Below are 19,231 nucleotides of genomic sequence, written 5' to 3'. Positions count from 1 at the left end.
CCTTAGTTATGCTGCAATAGACGTAGGCTGCCGGGGATTCCCATGATGCATTGAGTTTTTCCTTTCCAGTCACCTTTCTCACTCACTATGTATTAACAGACCTCTCTGCATTGAATCATATCTGTTATTAACCTCTGTCTCTCTTCCACAGCATGTCTTTTATCCCGTCTTCCTTCTCTCACCCCAACCGGTCGCAGCAGATGGCCCCGCCCCTCCCTGAGCCTGGATCTGCTGGAGGTTTCTTCCTGTTAAAAGGGAGTTTTTCCTTCCCACTGTCGCCAAAGTGCTTGCTCATAGGGGGTCATATGATTGTTGGGTTTTTTTCTCTGTATCTATGAAGCGCCTTGAGGCGACTTATGTTGTGATTTGGCGCTATATAAATAAAACTGAATTGAATTGAATCTGTTAGATGGAAAACTGGGATACTTTAGACTTCCTGTAGTTCTTGTGGGATATCAGCAGGTGTAGGCAGTTACACATCAAACTGTCCACACTGTGGAACACCCTGACACACAAGGACCGCCGGTGCCCGTTAACCAACCTTGTATTCTGTTGTTCCAACTTCTTCCGCTGCCACCCGGCCTCTCCCAGCTGCGTCGTGCTGCCTGAACCGGCGCTACCGCTACCACAAGCGGGTGCTGCATCAGTCCCAAACTCCTCCACCACTCGGTCCTGGATGGTGACGTTACACATAGATATGGAGGATGGGTGCAACACTGTGTAGTCCCTCGTCCTGCCCTGGCTCCCTCTGCCACCTGTCGTTTTGTTATTGCTGTCAGATGCGGATTTGGGAAGATCTGAGCCAAAAACAGTGGCTGCGAAGCTGCTGGAGTCCGAGGCTTTGCCCTGTTTGTTGGGCCTCCTGTATGTCCGACAGTTCGAGTTCCTTTCAAGTGACGATGAGGTCGACATCTGGGAGTAATCCGACGTCTCAGTGAGGTCAGGGTTGCCCTGCAGGTCGTCGCTGTCGCTGAGGAGCAGCTGTGGAGGAGAGGGGGTCTTCTCGTGCCGAGTTTGCACCGGGTCACAGCCGCCTGCCGTCGTGACGCCCGCCGAAGCCCATGACAGAGTAGGGGCAGGGTTGCGGGGTTCCTGTGTGGGAGAAGGTGGCCGGAGGCCCATTATAACATCCCACGAGTCATAGGTGGATTCTGCCTTGGAGCCAGTCTTCAGGGTGGTGGTCTGGGCGAGGGGCTTCTTGTCGCTCTCAGAAACGTTTTGGTACCACGTGTAGCTGTGCTGGTTCTCTGACGACGAGGACAACAAGCTCTGCTTGGACTTTCCTGAGAATGAAAACAGAGTCAGAGTCAGTGCATCAAAGTCACTGAAGGTACCGGTCATTTTTATGCTGGTCCAGTTCCAGTTTTCACAAGCAAATTTGTATTAAAGATCAAATGGACTAAACTTTAATATTTGAAAGAGGAAAAGGTGCTGCACAAATAACTAGAACAACAATGAAAATACATCTTTGCTGACTGAAAAAACATAAAAACTAGACCTGTGTGCTTATAAAAATAATGAAAAGAAGATAAATATACACATAAAATGTCAGTCTTTATATGCCTGGAGGGGGGAAAAGAAAAGACCTTCACACAGAACCTTGTCTGAAGCCAGCAAAGTGAATTAAAAACAGAAAAATAGTAATAATCATAATAACAACTAATTAAAAAAAAATAAAAAAAAATATAATAACTGCAGCTTCATTCTCACCATGACAATGAACCCAAACACACAGCCAATGCATTACACCTGGACACACACACACACACACACACACACACACACACCTCAACGTTACTGAAACTATCCCTGAAGACTACGATAGGAAAGTTGCCTCAGAGAGTTCAGGCTGTGCCGAAGGTTAAAGGTGGCCACACCCAATACTGACTTTCAGGTTCATTAGAATTTTAACTGGAATTTATGCTACTGAAGGAAATTTACGCTGCAGTTTGTGACTATTACTCTTATAATCAGTAAGTAAACTGACAATAAACTTCAGGGTTTAAAGGTGAGGCTTTGCTTTTGAAACCTGTTGCAGTTTGTCTACAAACCAGAAAACACAGAATTTAAAAACTAGACAAGAACATGTTGGTTAAACTGAGAAACTTTTCTGCCAACTTCCACCTCCAATGTTCTCTGAGCCGGACTCGAAGGAATGAGACACCGCGTGGTTCTGCATGATGTGTTCTTGAAACCGAATGCTCAAACTTGTTTAAGCAGCTTAGATCTGCTTAAACATCTGCTTGCCAAATAATTCCCCCTCATTTTATTTCTTTAAATTTGAAAAAAGAAAGCCCCCCAACCACACACACACTCTATATGCCCTACATTCACTTTACATTTTACCGCTGAACTTCACAGACACCTCGGCACAATGATGATGCACCCAAAGCTTACACCATTTCAAAAAACACCGTTACGCAATAAAAGCAGGTCACACACACACACACACACACACACACACACACACACACACACACACACACACACACCTGGAACAGCAGCCAGGTCTCACAGCAAACAGTCATTTGCCAGCAGCTGTAATTCTTCAAGAGAATCAAAATGGGTCTGGAGCCACTTCCAGGACAATTCATGCCGTTTGGTTATTAGCACCCCCGGTTATTTGTGTCACTTCTGCCGTGGCACATAACTCACAATGCTTCACTTTCCCCTCTGAGCAAACAGGAAATTGCTTCACGCTGTAGCGTCACATAATATCAGCTTCTGCGGTTTTTGATTCAAGGTTGATTGGTAGCAAATCTGGAATGGAGGCAATTTCAGTTACTTCAGCTTATGATTCAGACTTTATTTGACAAATTAAAAATAAAGAGAGAAGATCAAACACACAGAACGAGCGAGGCCCCCAGAGGACTGCTAAAGGTCCTTAAAGGCCCCACACTCCAACGCCACCAAGGTGTGTACGTCTGTGGACACAGGTCTTTTTCTGGTTAAGATCTAAATGCTGTTTGTTCGTTTTTTCCCCAAAGTGTTTAATCTGATATCAACTGAGTGTAAAACGTATAAAGTGCTATGATTCCTCCATGACTTCAAATATTTTACTGTCCTTTCAAAGCGTGACGTGAACCGAGAGCTGCAGATGAGTCATTTAGTCTTTTCTTCTCAGCCCTCCAACGATTTCTTCTAACTTTATCAAAACAAGTCCACGTGAACGACGCCGTGCAGCTCTGAGGGTTTCCGTGGCTACAACTCAGGTACAGACACAGGTTAGCTATTAGTGTCTGCCAGTTCTACGAAAAACACTCAAGTTATTCTGACTAAATTAACCTAACACATAAATTAATTATCGGACACCTTCATGACGGCTAACCACAAGCAGGGTTGGAAGCAGGCCTTTCTGAGCGCCCTCCAATCCCCTTCTTTTGAACGTGCACGTGTAAAACGTCAAGTCTTAACTAAAGGATCCCAGATAAGCTCTGAGTTTGGCGTTTTTGGAAACCAAAGGGCTCGGGTTTGTTTTTCCAGTCATGTGCTGTTTTTACTGCTGACGCGGTTGCAAAATGTTCTAGTGATTAACACACTTTCAGTTCTTTGGCAGATGGCAGAGCGAGGAGCAACACACACACACACACACACAGTGTGTGTTCTGTAGCCTACGAGAAACTCAAAATGTTGCTCTGAAGCCGTTTGATGATGGAAGCTGATCGCCTTGCATTCCTTTAAAGCCGGGCAGATAAAAATAAGAGTCTGGAGAGGTGACACCTCGGGAAGGTGCAAAGCCGGCAGTTTGCGTACTTTGGCTTTGCGAGGCAGATGGGGCTTGATGTCAGTATGTGTTCCAGCCTGTGTGGGTGTGCGACTGTCTAAAGGGTTTGCAGAGCGGTGTATTAAAAACAAAAATTAGGCAGCACAGAGGTACTCTGTGTTTAATCTTTAACCAGGTAAGAACCACCAAGTCAGAAGGACTCTGGGCTCCAACCTGCACGAGCCTCCAAATGTTTGTCTTGAACTAAAAGTTTAAAGATTCCTTCACTAAAGGAAGAAGAGTCCTACTCTCTGTTACCCTCAATATCATTTAATAACCCGTGTTCATTAACTGTGGAGCCAGCCATTTCCCCCATCAACGAAGACTTGGTTTGTCACCAGTCGGCTTCATTAGTTTCCCTTTTTTTTTCCCCCTTTTTTCTTTTTTTTTTTTTTTTTTTTTTAAAATCAGCATTAGTTTAGGACCGAGTTTAGTGTTTGGTTTAGGCTCTCGTCTTTGGCAATAACTTGTCTTCATTTTATTAAAATGCCTTCAAACGCAGCAACTTTGTGAGCTCCAGTAAGTTGGATTCTTTCTACAGCAGTGAAACGTCACAGAAAGTGACTCTGAACTCTGAGAGCGCAACACGTCTGTGACGGGCAGATAAGAGTGAATGTAACCATTAAGATTCTTCTTAGATTCATTGTATCTGAACTTGCCCAGCAGGACAAGTCCTTAAGAAAAAAAATTCTGTGGCAGATAAATTAAATTTTATTCCTCCAAACGGTTTTAAACGATGACGCAGCAGCGCTAAATGAACAGGTGTAGCTTCTCAGAATGCCAAATATGACAAACAAAGCAAATTTTCTCATTAAAGTTCAAAATAAAGCTGCATCTTAAAAAAAAAAGAAAAAAGAAAGACTTCACTCTGACTCACCCTCACACTGCAGTAGTACAGTACAGTAGTTTGCATTTGCTCAGCTGATTATTAACCACCTGGTTTCGAATTGCTCAGTTTACCGGACAATCCGAGTCCCTTCAGCTTCAGAGCGCCCTTTCAAAACAGCACAACTGCACCACCACCACCACCTTCTTCCCCCGACTCTGACTCTCAGTAAATGTTGACACAAGAAGCCCAATTTCTGATCGTCTGTGGCAACAGAAGAATCGAGCTCAGCTGAGTGATCCCGCTAAAACATTTTCTCCTGCAAATTGAATCCTGAACCGTCTTCTCCTCTGTTCACATCAGTGGCGAGTCTTTGATGGTTTCTATTAGGGGTGGGTTTTTAATAATCGGTTTATCGATTAAAATCGATTCTGGACCTTGTGAATCGGAATCAAATCGATTCTAGAAATCAGTGACGACACCCAGCCCTAGTTTCTATCGTTGCCCGTCACATCACCACATCGCAGAAAGCACTTCCTCATCATTAAGTGCGAACGGTATGGGGAGAAATTTGACTCAAAATAGCTAATGCTACGGTATGATCCACAAGCGTACGCAAAGATTTACAAATATGTGTAGTGATTTGTGTGCAACGTTTGAGGACTCGTAAACGTCTGCGGCTTATGATGCAATTTAACTGCGCGTAAAACGTGCCTCAATGCGAACCTGAATAAATACTGATCACTTAAACACAATTTCTGAAGTTCAGCTTTACTAATCAGATTATTTTCTCTTTCTAAGACCTTTCTTTGAACGCAAATGTCTAAAACTAAACGTAGCATCCCCGTCACTCACAAAAGCTTAACTGCGTGTGGACGCATCGCCTGACACGCACAGATCACGTCACATGCCCTCGTGGGGTTTGGACACAAATTTCATGCTGCCAGCTTTGCACAGATCCACAAATGTAAGCTGCTGATTTATTGGTTTTCTTTGTTTGTTTAAAGAAAGCAGGCAGTCCTAAATAAACAGAACAGCCTGTGACCCTCAAGTAGAAACAGAGTTAACAATTACAGAAACTACTCATTAGCCTGTGACAGTTAATACATGGCTTAAATAAGCTGCTGCATCCTGAAATGTTCAGGATTAGACATTAAGCTAACAATAATGTAAGCCTGCTGTTATTACAGAATAGTAAGATTAGCATCAAAGTGCTATTTCCATTGCCTGGATTACATGTATATTCAAACGGTACAGAGATCAGCTGCATATACTCACTGCGGAGCTCAACCATTACGCTCCCTCCATCTGGAGCTGTGCACTGACCCAGCAGAAGAACAACCAGCACGTTGCAGCAGCTTATTTAAATAATATTTTAACTTTTATAGCCGGGGTAGGAAACTCCAGGCCTCGAGGTTTTGGATCTCACTCTGGGTCATCACACCTGACTCAGATGATTAGGTCATTACCAGGCCTCTGAAGAACGTCAATACATGTTGAGGAGGTCATTTAGCCATTTAAATCAGCTGTGTTCGATCAAGGACACATCTAAACCCTGCAGGACACTGGCACTCGAGGCCTGGAGTGGCCTATCCCTGCTTTCTAGGCCCCTGCAGAGGTCCCAGTTTTACACTGGGACGTCAACAAAGCCTACATTCGTGCATCTGTGCACCACGAGGACATGTGAGGTGATCTGTGCGTATCGGGCGATTCGTGCACTCGTATTAGTTTTAGACATTTGTTTCCACAGAAAGCTTTTTCTATGGGAAAAATCTGTTTGGTGAAACTGAACTTAATATATGGTGTTTAAATGACCAGTAATTATTCAGGTTTGCATGTACACATATGTAAACCAGTCCTGCATGTGGTCAGATTGTTTTGTATTTTGCATTGAAGAAGGTAATCATCTGGGAGTCTCCCAATGCTGCTGAGGATCAGACGATATGGACATAAAAAAGGAGAGCATTCGGGGAAGAGCGGGAAAACAAATCACAGAACTTCCTACAATTTCTAGAAATGTTTCAGTAACTCGAATCAGCTATGAGTTGTATGCTGGCGGCGAATATCTGTGGGTATATGAGGCAAAACCTCACTTCAGCGCACTCTTATGGGCCAAAACAGGGAACAGAACAACGGCAGAGTCCGTGGGAAAAACTTTGAAGATCAAAAATGCAGCCTGAAAAGCAGATGGTGGCTGCAGTGGACGCTTTTCATTGTTTTTAACACTCTTCTTCACTTTGCTCTTCTGCAGAGCTGACTGATGGTAGCTCAGACCTGTGTAGCACAACCTCAATCGACAACAGCTTTCTCTGCAGGTAGACGGACCATCCACAGACCGCCACTGGACTGCAAAGACGCTAACCCCACTCAACCACAATTCTACTCCAGAGGGTGAAGAGCTCAGAGTAGAGCTGCTGCTCTTCCATGAGGCTGATAAAGCAGTTCGGGAATCCGACAGGACGCCTCCTGGATGAGCTGTTTTGTGACATCTTTGCTGAAGGAGACCTGAGAGAGGTGTGTGCCTCTGCTCATATTAAATCCTTGTTAAATACAACCACACCAATGTTATGTAGGTCCCATAAGACATTAGAGTTTGAAAGGAGGAAAGTGATGAGGGTTAGACATCTGCCTTCAAGAACAGGAAAGTAAACAGCCTGCAGCTAACCTTGCTGGAGTCTGTTTAAAAACCACAATACCCCTCATCTCACCACTGCAAACACAACGGTGGCACGTTCAGCGTACCTGTGGTGTAATAAAGCCAGCCAAATGTGCTTGTTACTCACAATCTTTACAGCCCTTTGTAAGCTGACAAGCTTAAATGTACTTTTGATTCACAGCCACGTGCTATTGACTTGTTTAACTGTACAAACAGACCACTCTGAAAGAAGCTGTCGTCAGCCCTTTATTTTATAAAAAGAACCATTTCATCAATGACATTATCATATTTATCGAGTCAACATCTGCAGCCTTTGTATGCAGATAATACACATGTTTATGGCAGGGTTTAACTTCAGTGTCATGCTAGCTTCCCGTCAGTGTGGCTCGGTGTACCATCAGTGTGAAAACAGCCCTCTGAGCCATCTGAGGTGCTCGCTGGGGCAAAGCTCGCTGTGAGGAGCGAGCTCGCATCTCTGGCAGGCAGCCAGAAGCAGTCACAGAAAGCTGAAAGCGAGTCAAGCTGACAGGGAACGGCTGAGAGGGGTACAAACGGGGAAACTGATTTCTCTGTGTCTGAAATGATATCACTGCCAACTGAAAGGGAAGCAGCTGGAAGAAAATAACGAACATTAGACTTTTCTTCCAAGTTTAAATGACTTCACCCTGATGTGCTTGACACGCGATGCAAGACACCCGTGTCCTGAGCTTACTAGCTGGCTCATTTAAACTAGCAAGGCTGTGAATGTCACCTCTTTGGCGTTACACTGACACACTGCAGATTTAACTTTCAGGAAAATCTTAACAGACTGTGTATTACCTGTGCTGGCACTGCTGCTGTTGAAGAACCGAAGGGTGTCATCCATCGCCCTCGGCTGGGTCTTAGATGCTCCCTGGAAGCTGGACCTGCTCCCTGTATCCGGGGACACCCCAGGTCGTTCTGCCTGGGGCGGCTCTGCTGAGGCTGGCTTGGCGGGAGACGACTTGCTCCCGCTCCGGGACGACACGGGCTTGGATTCCTCATCACTGTCAAACCCAAACGGGTCATCCAAACCTTCCCCGCATGGACGGGGCCTCTTATACACCTCCAGGACTGAGTCATTCTTGGGAGCGCCAGCACGCTTTGAGCCCACCTTGGCCTTGTAGGTGGTGTCACCCCATTTGGTGCTCAGGGTGCCTCTCTTGGTGGAGAGAACTTCGTCAAACTTGGACGTGCCCTCACCACCCTTGCGGCTGTAGGTTTTACCAAATCTAGATGTCATTGTTGCATCTGGGTCATATTCTCTGAAAGAGGAGGACCAAGGAGTAGAAAGAGAGGGCATCTTAGGCGAGACGAACATGTATGTGATTCTCTAAATGTAATTTACAACTTGATCCGGAGCCGCCAAGAGAAATACACAGAATCAATCAACATCTGTAAAATGAAGCTCTGCTTTTTTAAATTTTATTTACAGCCAAACTGACAATTAAAAAAAACATATTTTTTGAAAAAGAAAGTCGTTTATTCTTAGGTTAACACAGGGCAGAAGTGCCAGCTAACAGCCGGAGTACTTCTCAGCCAGCTGGTTATACAAAACAAGGCTACCATTAGCTTAGCACCATGCTAACCGTGCTCATTTGCAGCTTTCTGCACAGGTTGGTCGCTAGCATAAATATTAATGAAAACATAACAAATTTTACAAGTGGATATCACGTAGAGCAGACTGGGTTTCCATTTAAATGCGCGGTGAGAGCTCTTCTACATCCCTGAAGTTGGTATTCAAGCAAGTCGAGTGTCAGCCGTTAGCATAACCAGTAAGCTCAACACAGAGAGCGGAGTTAGCTCGAGGCTAATGGCTAACAATAACTAAAAACTGACATGGCGTTACGTCGAAACTCCAAAAGAAAAACTCAGAGAATATCCTGCATTAAAACTGGCGCTGTCTGTTTTCTGGTATTTTCACTTACTTGGTGAGCTAAAGGGCCGATCCGCACAAAACACGCTCCAGCCGCAGGACGGCCGTTAAACGGGCACAGGAGAGCCGGGCCTGCTTCCCCGATTCAAGCAGCCCTGCACAGTATAAACAAGGCCGAACGGACGCCGTTAGAGGCCGATCGGTGAGTTTGAAACCGAATGTGACAAACCACAGACCAAGGCTGTTGAGAAAAGAAGCCCTTTAAAGATCCATCTAATGAAATCAGCTCTGCTTTCGAGTTAAATCTCACTCGATTGTCTCCTCCGGGCTGCGACGAAGGCTTCCATTGGACTCCCCCGCGGTGTCAAGCTAGCCGCGAAAATACTGTAACCGGAAGTCACGCGGCCGACATTTCAAAGTAAAAGCGTAAAATAGGCGCATGTGAACGTAATTTCCTTTAAAAGTAACTGATCTGAACGCTTTTGTAAAGACGGAGCAATTCGAAAATGTGGATTTAATGGTGAACTATTCGTCTATATATTATTCACTGTGACGCGGATTTATTATTTTGCTAAGTTTCTGTAAAAGCGAAGTTTTTTGTCCAATTTTACATTTTTTACATTAAGCGGAACTGCTTTACGTTACGTTTCAAACTTCACACAAGTGGCTTCATGAATCTTATCGTTTCAAATGCTGCGTTCAGGTAAACTCGCAAAATTCACTATTGTAGACACTAAATGCGACACAAATAATTGTAGAGGCTTTTAAAGTCTGCAAAAAAATCCAAATGAGTTCAAGAATCACCAAGTTAATAATTTAAACCAATCTAGTGAATTACTAACGTATTGTTAGTAACTTATTGTTAATAATTCACTGAAAATGCAAAACTACTGTACTTTTTGTTTACTTGGTAGTCACAGTTTAAAAAAGAAAAACCACAGTGATATACACGATGAGCAGTTTACTGAAAAAGCAATCTTCCACTGTTCACCAGGCTGTTCATCAGCTTTTAAATAAAAAGCAACAGAATCAATGCAAAAATACTCAAATTCATTAGTGCACCTTGTTTAGCCGTTCACATAAATAATACACAAACCAGCGTCGAACAAGCAGCAGTGTTCATTGTTGCCTTCTGTAAACAGATCCCTACTGTGATTTATACAGGTCTTATAAATATTTTCAAAGTGTTCATTTAAGGTACAACATTTGGCAAGATTACATTTAAAGTCAAAATCATTTGTTGTGCAACACAAATAGTTCCTCTGTTGTGTGTTTCATGCAACAGCTGTAACCCAAACTGACCCAGTTCTGGATGGAAATATTCAATATCCTCTGTTGTGTCCCGTGGTGCAGTCCCACATGAGAGAGTGGTATCGATCAACCAGACTGAGGCCACGGCAGTCTCCACGTTACTTGTTAGAGGCTTGAAACTCGTTAGCTGGAGGAAAACAATGCCACTGTCACACCTGTGCTGGGTGGAGGGGGTAATGTCCTGTCTCTAAATGGAAAAGCTACACTGTGTGACAATTTGTCCACTGTTTCAAAGACAAGCTTCCCCTTATCAATAAAATATAACACACTCTTCTCTTCTCTCTAAATCCATCAAACACGATAGAAAGAATAACATCTCAGAACATGAAGCAGCATCTTTGTGTTTGTATTCTGGACTGTTGAGCGCTACTTTGATTATGTGATATGCCCTGAAAATCAAAAAGATTACATAAGATTAATGATAGCATCAAAAAAGAAACATTAAGATGATGAAACAACTGAACACTAGATGGTAGTTATACTTCATATAATTGTGTCAAAATCCATATTCGTGATGGTGATGAGTGTCTCTTTGAGGAACAGACAGAACGATGACAAATAAAAGAGTCTTAAGAAGATTCGCTGCTTCTGGTCCCCCATTTGGTGCTTTGACGATCAAGGTCACAGCATATGATCACTGAGCTCTATGTGAACTGTATTGTCATCCAGGAAGAGACCCCTCCCATTAGGAAAGGATGCTTTATCAAAGATTAAAAATAATCACTTCAACAACCTTGCATTAATTTGTAATGCGCATTTCCTCTGTGGTGACCCAAAACATGGGACTATTGGATTTTCAGTTCTACGGTGTTGTTGTCACAGAATGGAGAAGCCTCTCTTTTTGCTTTTCCAAAATTAATGAAGTTCAATAGATGTTTTCGGCACAACTTCACCTGCTGGTGCAGGGAGTCGAGCACAGAGTCTGAAGAGTATAAAGTTCCAGCGACGCTGGAAGTGCACTGAACAAATCCTTTACTTACTCGTTTCATCAACACTTTAAACTCCGAGTGCTGCTTCTGCTTTAACCTCTTCAAGTTACTGGAACTTCCTTGGAGAATATCAGGGCCATCATCAGTATACAGTTATTGTTGAAAGGTCTCTGCTCCTTTTGAAGGCTGTCGCACTTGGTGCTGTGTTGTGTCAGCAGTGTTTCCACAGAGGGTGTCACCGGCTCACCTGGAAATATAATTTGTGCCCATGCCACCCACACCCATGCTGCCGGGCTACTGTTAATCTTACACCACTGAATAGTAGTGTGGAATTTAACTCAGTGCTTTTAGGCCTCAATCACACAGGCCTAGAGACCCGCTGGCAACCTCTGGTTGCTAGGGAAAAATCTGTATTCTCCGACCATTTGGAGAGTGATGGTAAATGGCCTGTATTTGTATAGTGCTTTACTTAGTCCCTGAGGACCCCAAAGCGCTTTACACTACAATCAGTCATTCACCCATTCACACACACATTCACACTTGTTAAGCAATTACAATCTGTCAAAGTGAAGAAACGTTCCTTAATTAATACCTTTGTATGATTCTTGTTCTAGTTTTCCTTATTTTCTCGTGTTTTCACCTGTACCAGTTTCACCTGGATGCTCGACCTTCTGGCTGTCACCAGGTGAAATTGGTAGCAGACAGTTCTGCAACAGAGCTCTCCGTGTTGTTGCTGCGGTCGCTGGCAGACTGCTGCTGTTAACTAGAGTTTGCATTAAGGACACAAAAACTTCACACTTACTCTCCGAGCTTTAGTAAAACTTTAGTAAAAGTGTGAGAGTTGGCAGAACATTTGGCCTTCTCTATGGAAACTACTGGTTACCGCGGCAACCTGCTATGATCAAACAATTTAGAGGAGATCCTGGTGCAGCTCCATGCACTTCTTTAAAAAACACTTTCGTGCCAGCAAAGTTTGTAAGCCACTCGTGAACAACCCAGGGGCTCACTGACTTTAGGCCTGTGTGACGGGAAACTTATTTAAATACTATTTACTATTTCATTCTACTTACAACCATTATATTCTACACTTAAAGCTTAAGCTAATTCTTATTTTTCAAATTTTAAAATATAGATCTATTAAATTATTGTGCTGTGTTGTGGGGGACAAAGCTTCACATTCATATAGACGTTGGTAAAATCATCTGCTGCTTAAACTTTTGTACTACTATTACTTTTGCTTAGGTAAAGAGTCATTGTAAAATGTTATTGACTACACTTCTTATCATCTGCACGAGTCTGTTTTCTGCTCCAGTTCTGGTCACTGAACAATCCTGGAAACACTCCTGGTAGCAAACTACGAAATGTCAACTAAGGTAGCACAGTGTATATAGTGTATATTTGCACTTCAGCTTGCCAGCATGTGCAAACTGAAGAGCAGCAGTATTTACACAGTAACAACGCGCCCTGACAAGGCTTTATGAAACCATTTCGGGCTATGAGCACGTTGACGAAGGATGCCAGATTTGTGTAATCGTGACTGTGCCTCCATCTGTCCTGTTTCTAATCTGTGATTAAAGCTGTGCTCTTACATGGTTAAAGCCCAGCTAGCCGTAACTTCACTCCTCCTGATCTGTCAGCTTTCTCACACACACTTTTACAGGCACTATTTTCAGAAGCTGTGGGTTCCTGGTGCAAAGATAGGGGCACAGTTTTTCAGTGAATATGTGTGTGAAAGTGTGAATGTGTGTGTTTGTATCAGGCTCCAAAAAAGACAGCTTCCCTTCGTCCCAGTCCAGATGAACTCTGACCTTCTTGACCTTCTCTGTGATGGAGAGAGCGATGTATTTGTTGGTTGGGGAGAACGCTCTGTATCCGGCATGGCTGCATTCTACGCTCCACACTGTGGAGCCCACAAATTCTCTCCTGCACATAGACTCTGCTATCACCCCAACCTCCCAGTCCTTGTTGTCTCCAACCTCCACGTCCCAGCTGTGAGTTCCCGAGTTAAAGCCCTCAGAGCCCAGGACAGAATCCCAGAATTCAAACCTCTCCGGGTTTTCTGGAAGGAGCCTTCTCTTTCCGTGCCTCACGCCAGTCAGATCTTCAGACAGAATGAGCTCTGGATTGGCTGAATTTGGATCCAGAATCACAGGACTGTAGGAGACCATGTCTGTCATCTTATTCCAGATGTTGAAGGTCAGGTTGCCCAGGTGTTTGGCCACATCTATCAATGCTCCTGAGCCCAGCTGTGGATCATCCAGCTGGGGGTGCTGCTGGACTCTTTCCACCACAGCCTTGTAGGTCCTCAGGAAGGATGGATCTCCAGCTCTGAGGTGCTCCTCTGTGGCTCTGACTGTGTCTGAAAGATTCGCCATCTCCCTACACAGAGCCTCCATCTTCTCCTTCATCACTTGGCTCTTCTGCGCCTCTTCCTCCCGCAGAGCTAACAGCCGTTCCTCCTCTTCCTCCTCTAGGAACTGGTGAAGCTTCTTAAACTGCTCCTTAAGCCTCCTTTCTATCTGCAGAGCCTGCACTTTAATGTGCTCTGCTGTTTGATGTAAGTTCACTTTAACTTCATTAAAAAGCTTCAGCTTGTGCTGCAGAGGGTTCAGGAACGTGTGAAGCTCCTCTCTGTGTTCCTGTGCAACTTCATCAATGGGTCTGAACTGATGGTCGGCGTGGATTTTTGCATCCCGACAGATGATACACGCGGGCTGCTCATGGTCCAGACAGAAGAGTTTGAGCTTTTCAGAGTGCAGACTGCAGAGACTGTCAGACCCCGATGAAGCTCTCTGACTCTGCAAAAATCCCTCACAGAGGTTCTTCAGTGCCCGGTTACAAGGTGGATCACTCCACTCGCACACTGTCCGACAAACCAGGCACTCTTTGATTTGCTTCTCTTTCCACCAGCTCTGCAGACAGGCTTTACAGAAGCTGTGGCTACACAAGAGGAGGACGGGATCTTTAAAAATGTCATGACAGGCAGGGCAGCATAAATCCTCCTCTGAACGGAAAGCCATTTTCCCCTCAGCGACAAAGACACCTGGCAGAGACGGACAGCAGGGAGGAGGCAGTGCCAAAACCTTCCCAACAAATCTTCGGCAAAATCTTTCCTTCAAGCGTTCTTAATTTGTAAGATCCCAGTGCTCCCGGTATTCTTGCTGCTGCTCAGCGCGTCAGTGTAAAGGTGACGCTTTCCTTCCCTTTACTGTCAAGAAGTCGTGTTTCCTGATAGTCGTGTTTGTCAGGTGAGCCAGAGTGGGTGGAGCTCTGTCAAATAACTGTAACACTCCAGAGACTTCTCTTACACCGCTCTCTGGAAACTGCAGGTGCTTGCACCTTCCACATGCTCTTAGCTTTCAGTCATGCACAGACACCAGCGGCATGTGTGAGCATGCTGTAGATCCGTTAAATGAGATCATGAGATCTACAGCATCTCTTGGATGAGAGAGCGGACTGATAAGTTCAGCTTCTTCCATAAACACAGATGTCTGCTAATCAGTGCAAAGTAACGGAGTAATAAATAAGAAAAGTGCACTCTCTAAAACTGGAAGCTTCTGTACGCCACAGAATTCCTTTAAAGAAATGCTCCAAGCGGCACGAGCACATTGGAGAGGTCCAAGCTGTGTCAGAACACCTGTCAGTCAAAGAGACCACGCACTTAACTTCAGTATCCAGGCGAAGCTGCAGAAAGAAACTATTCAGGCTTTAAATATGTTTGTTTCAGCTGTAAATCTCCAAAGGTTGAACAGAATCAACCTTTTGGGATCTACTTACCTGGACGGTTGAGAATGCATCAAGACGTTTTAGCTGTAAAGTTTTCATCTCAATAAGTGTAAGAAAACTCCTTTTTGGTTAGTTTGCCACAAAAATCTCCTTTATTGAACTTAAATACACAATGACTTCCTATTTTTCTCCCTGGTTGTCTTTGCCTCACCTGCTGCATGTCGGTGGGGCTGAGCACACAGTTTGAGGAGCTTTGTTCCACATATTTATTTTGTCCATCTCACAGCGCACCCCCTGGTGTCATTTCAATAAATTGCAGTACAGTGGCATTTCTAAGAAGCGAGCATGCTGTCTGCAGACACGCTCTGCTGCTCTGATGTCTGACATGGTTTGTTTTGCTTGAAAAAAGCCAAATTATGGGAGCTGAAGATGCTTCCCTTTGGTTGCTGCATGTGCAGAAACACGTGGGAGATGTTAAAGTGGAAAGTGTTTCAGCTTGAACACAAAGCTTGCAGGTATGCTGACTCAACTTCACTTTAAAAGGAGGAAGGTGTGGAGGAGGCAAAAATCTGGGCTATCCGGTATGTTCCTAACTAACGCTAAGTCAGACCTGCCTCACACACACCCAGCAGGCTACATGTTACATGCTACTGCATCACACCATAGATGTATTACCATAAAGCAAACAAGAATTTTCAAGAAGCAAAATTTTTCCACGAAGTTGAAGCCGTGCCTCCATTATGTGTCACTGAATGTGATCTGTTCTGCTTCTCCTCATATTCTGTGTACACCTCTGATGGTGGATGTCTGTATTAAATATGGCCAGAGATTCAAATCATAATGTCCATAACATGGATGCGGCCCAGATTAAGATGCAGAATGATTATTTTTGAGCACCAAATGAGAATTTTGCATTTGAATGCTTTGTGAAAAACTAGTTTTTGAAGAGAGATGGGGGGACAACATCAGAGATGGATGGATGTCCCAGTACTTGTTGACATGCACCCCGCTGTGGCTGTCTGTTTCTCCGGGCCACTCAGGTCATGTTGGCAGCAACCCTGAAAAATCTTTCCAACAGTTACTGAGGAGCACTAAGCCTGGATGCTGTGGCCCCTGTGCCAGCATCAGCCTTCCTGCCAGCCTTCAGACCAAAGGTTACTGTACCAGGAGGAGGTGGGGGTTTGATATTCTGACAATAAACAGATTTCAGATCTTCGCGCTGTTGCCAAACGCTCCCTGAGCAGGAGCTGGTTGTTGAGAACCTGGCAGAGCTTTGCAGTGACACCTGGAGAGTTCAGGCTTCACACAGCTCTGAAGAATAAGCTGGCACAGCAGCTGGCAGCAGCGCTGGCAGTGGCTTCTTTAAAAACAACTAGGCCTTTGACATTCGGCAGACAGACAAAGAGAAAGATGAGTGCAGCCAAATGACTTACCACCCAATCAACTCACTTTCTTAAAGAGATTAAAATAGAGGATTCTGGGCAATACAGTCAGTCTGCTAACAGCCGACAGAACAAACATCTAAGGGCTGAAACTGACATATAATAAATCATCGTCTGCATACAAAGAAACTTTTAGTTACAGAATAACCATTTGTCAAAAAAAACCCAAAACACTAAACTAACAAAGACAGCTTGGTCACGAAGCAAAACATCACACTCACAGGCAGCCTGTTTGTTTTATTACAATAGCTTTTATGTGAAGAAAATGAGGTACAGCATGAACAGGAAGTGGGAGGTGTTCAGTGTCCACGTCAAATATTTCACAAACTGCTTTGTTACACTGGAGCTGGATCATAGTGTTAGTGACTGCTTTTACCAAAGGAAGCAAAACTATCTGAATAAATGAATCTCTGCTCCTGGCTTTTATGATGTGAACCAATATAGATTTTTTAGTTTTTTTGGCTAACTATGCATCTAATACTCTGTTAAAGTTTGATTTTAAGACCCTCAGAGCTGGAAATATTAGGCTTCTGGACAAAAAGTGACATGGAAAGCCTTGTTTGGGCCCTTTTAATAGGTGGTAAAACACATACATAGTGGCTGAAAACCCATAATATCAGCAGCTGAAACATACCGAACAACATTCAGGACACAGAGGCATTCCCAGGTTGTAGGTCTGCTCCTCCCAGCTAGACACGAGGCTCTACCCTGTGGGCCTCTTCAATGACTGTCAGGCTTTCAGTCACTATTTACAGTCTGTGGCTGTGCTGTAGGTGAAGGCAGGAATGTTGATCGACCTGAAAGTGGTTCTAAATACATGTTTTCCCCCTCACACATCCTTCCACACAGATATACACAGGTACATCCTCCTGTTAGGCCTTAGTGATGGATTTATCACTGCAGTCATGTTGCCACAGAGTGAGTGAGCTCAAAGAAAGCTTTTAGCTATTCTATGCTGTGATTGAGCAGGAGTCTCGGGGAAGTTTGGGTCAGTTTTGCAACACTTCCAGCCGTAGATGTGAAAGAAAAGAAAAGGCATTTCATCACTGTGATTCTAGTCTCTCACCACTAGATGTCAGAATTTACAAATAATCTATTTCTGCTTCATCGTCTTGTTCTTCTGCCTTCAGCCTTTTTATTTTTCCTTCATTTTGGAGCTGCTGATGTCTCAGTTTCTGTCAGTGTGTTTCAGGGGTAGAGATGTGCATTGTGACAGCTTCTCATACTAATAGCATATAAAGGAAAATATTAAAAAATGCAAAAAAAAAAAGAATGAGTTGCATTTAAAAAATCAGTGAAAAATAAAAATTTTGGATATTTGGGGTGGGAGCACAAAATGCACAGTTGAGCAATGAAGCGATGATTGTGTCTTAATGTTACCTGTCGTTGGTTTGAGGCTTAGAGTTCATGTGTGGTCAAACTTTCACAGGTCTCTCTGCAGTGCTGTGAAAAACGAAATACAACCCACAGCTCAGCAGCTTGTAGAGGCTCCTTCAGCAGCAGTAAGTCAAAGTCATTGATGTCTGCACAACTTTGTTGCTGTGGAGGAATTTTGTCTCACACTGCTTGACTTCAAAGAGGTTTTCAGTGTTCGTTTATGCACAGCTCTCTGAAGGTTGCACCACATCAGTTCTTTTTCTGCCATTTTCTTGTAGACTTGCTGCTCTGCTTTCATGACCTCATTTTGGCCAAGCTTTAGCTGTGAAGCAGGTGGCCTCACATTTGCCTCAAGAATAATTTGTTATGCAGACGAGTTCATGGTCAAATGAGTGACAAGGTGCCCAAATCATCATGCCTGCTCCACTGTGCTTATAGGTGCTGTGTGCTCTTTTTAGACAGCAGATGTTTTCTCCTGGCAGCCCGTCCAAACATGTTATGTTCAGTTCATAAGAAGATGTTGTGTAGAAGGGAGTGTTTTTATTAGAAGTGCTCGCAGCCTTTAGTTTAGACAAATGAAGACAATCAGGTCTGAGAGAGGTGACTGTAAACACCGCCTGCCTGTGTGTGTTTGCACGTTTGTTCGCCCACCTGTTTATTTGGCTCCGTCCTGTGTGTGTGTGTGTGTGTGTGTGTGTGTGTTGGTTTTGTTTTCTTCCTCCTCCTCATCGTCCTCACAAAGAGACTATCCACACGAGCAAACAAATGAAACAACACCCACACACACTTAAGGCCAGTCGCGGGCTCTGGGAAGTCCCCTGGTTGTGTATGAAATGGTATACCAGATCATGTGGGGTATGCATTTACTTTGGATGTTTGCAGTAACATAAAACATTAAAACAAACAGTCATTAGTTCCAGGCCTCAGGATTGTAATATCACAGCTTGAAACGTTTCCTTGTGCACATAGATCTGGATAAATACGTCCTGCTGAAGAGCCCCTCTTAAGCACGTCGCAGACTCTGTGCTCGCTGTCCTTCAGCTGACCTGCTGACATCCTGCTGCACAGGCCTCCGTGCTTACAGCTCTGTTATTGTTTCTGTGCATCTACCATAATCCTTTGCAAAGAGAGCGAGAGACGAGGAGGGAAAAAAACTTCATCTCAGTTGATTGGCTGGAAATCTGCAACATGATCAAGCTGCCAACAGTAGGAATGTGTCACATCTATGCTCCCTTCAAAATAAAAGCAGAAATGTGACCATTCAGACAAAATTCGGACTACATTTATATGTTTCTATGAATTATGAG

General features: G+C 44.0%; 2 protein-coding genes across 2 annotated transcripts in view; both read right to left on the bottom strand.

The window, feature by feature from the left end:
* Positions 1–9,495, bottom strand: part of LOC146627405 (wings apart-like protein homolog) — a 38,778-nt gene extending 29,283 nt beyond the window's left edge. The window contains exons 1-3 of the mRNA XM_085361650.1: positions 9,192–9,495; positions 8,065–8,528; positions 542–1,283 (exon numbers count right to left, since the gene is read on the bottom strand). Of these exons, the coding sequence (XP_085217776.1) occupies positions 542–1,283; positions 8,065–8,506 (1,184 nt within the window). The 5' untranslated portion in view covers positions 8,507–8,528; positions 9,192–9,495. The remainder of the gene's footprint in view (positions 1–541; positions 1,284–8,064; positions 8,529–9,191) is intronic.
* A 3,500-nt stretch (positions 9,496–12,995) lies between these two features.
* Positions 12,996–14,399, bottom strand: LOC146627404 (nuclear factor 7, brain-like). The gene has a single exon (XM_085361092.1). It carries the CDS (start codon positions 14,397–14,399, stop codon positions 12,996–12,998), a length of 1,404 nt encoding a protein of 467 aa, XP_085217218.1.
* Positions 14,400–19,231: the final 4,832 nt, after the last annotated feature.

The sequence above is a fragment of the Diplotaxodon limnothrissa genome, linkage group LG8, assembly GCF_057381915.1.
Source record: "Diplotaxodon limnothrissa isolate DT_005_m linkage group LG8, D_limnothrissa_male_GT1.1, whole genome shotgun sequence".
Lineage (NCBI taxonomy): Eukaryota > Metazoa > Chordata > Actinopteri > Cichliformes > Cichlidae > Diplotaxodon > Diplotaxodon limnothrissa.
This window is presented reverse-complemented; position numbering and strand designations above follow the sequence as displayed.

What these genes read in the sequence shown, in the direction of transcription:
- LOC146627404 (XM_085361092.1), bottom strand. Translation starts at nt 14,399, where the DNA reads ATGGCTTTCCGTTCAGAGGAGGATTTATGCTGCCCTGCCTGTCATGAC.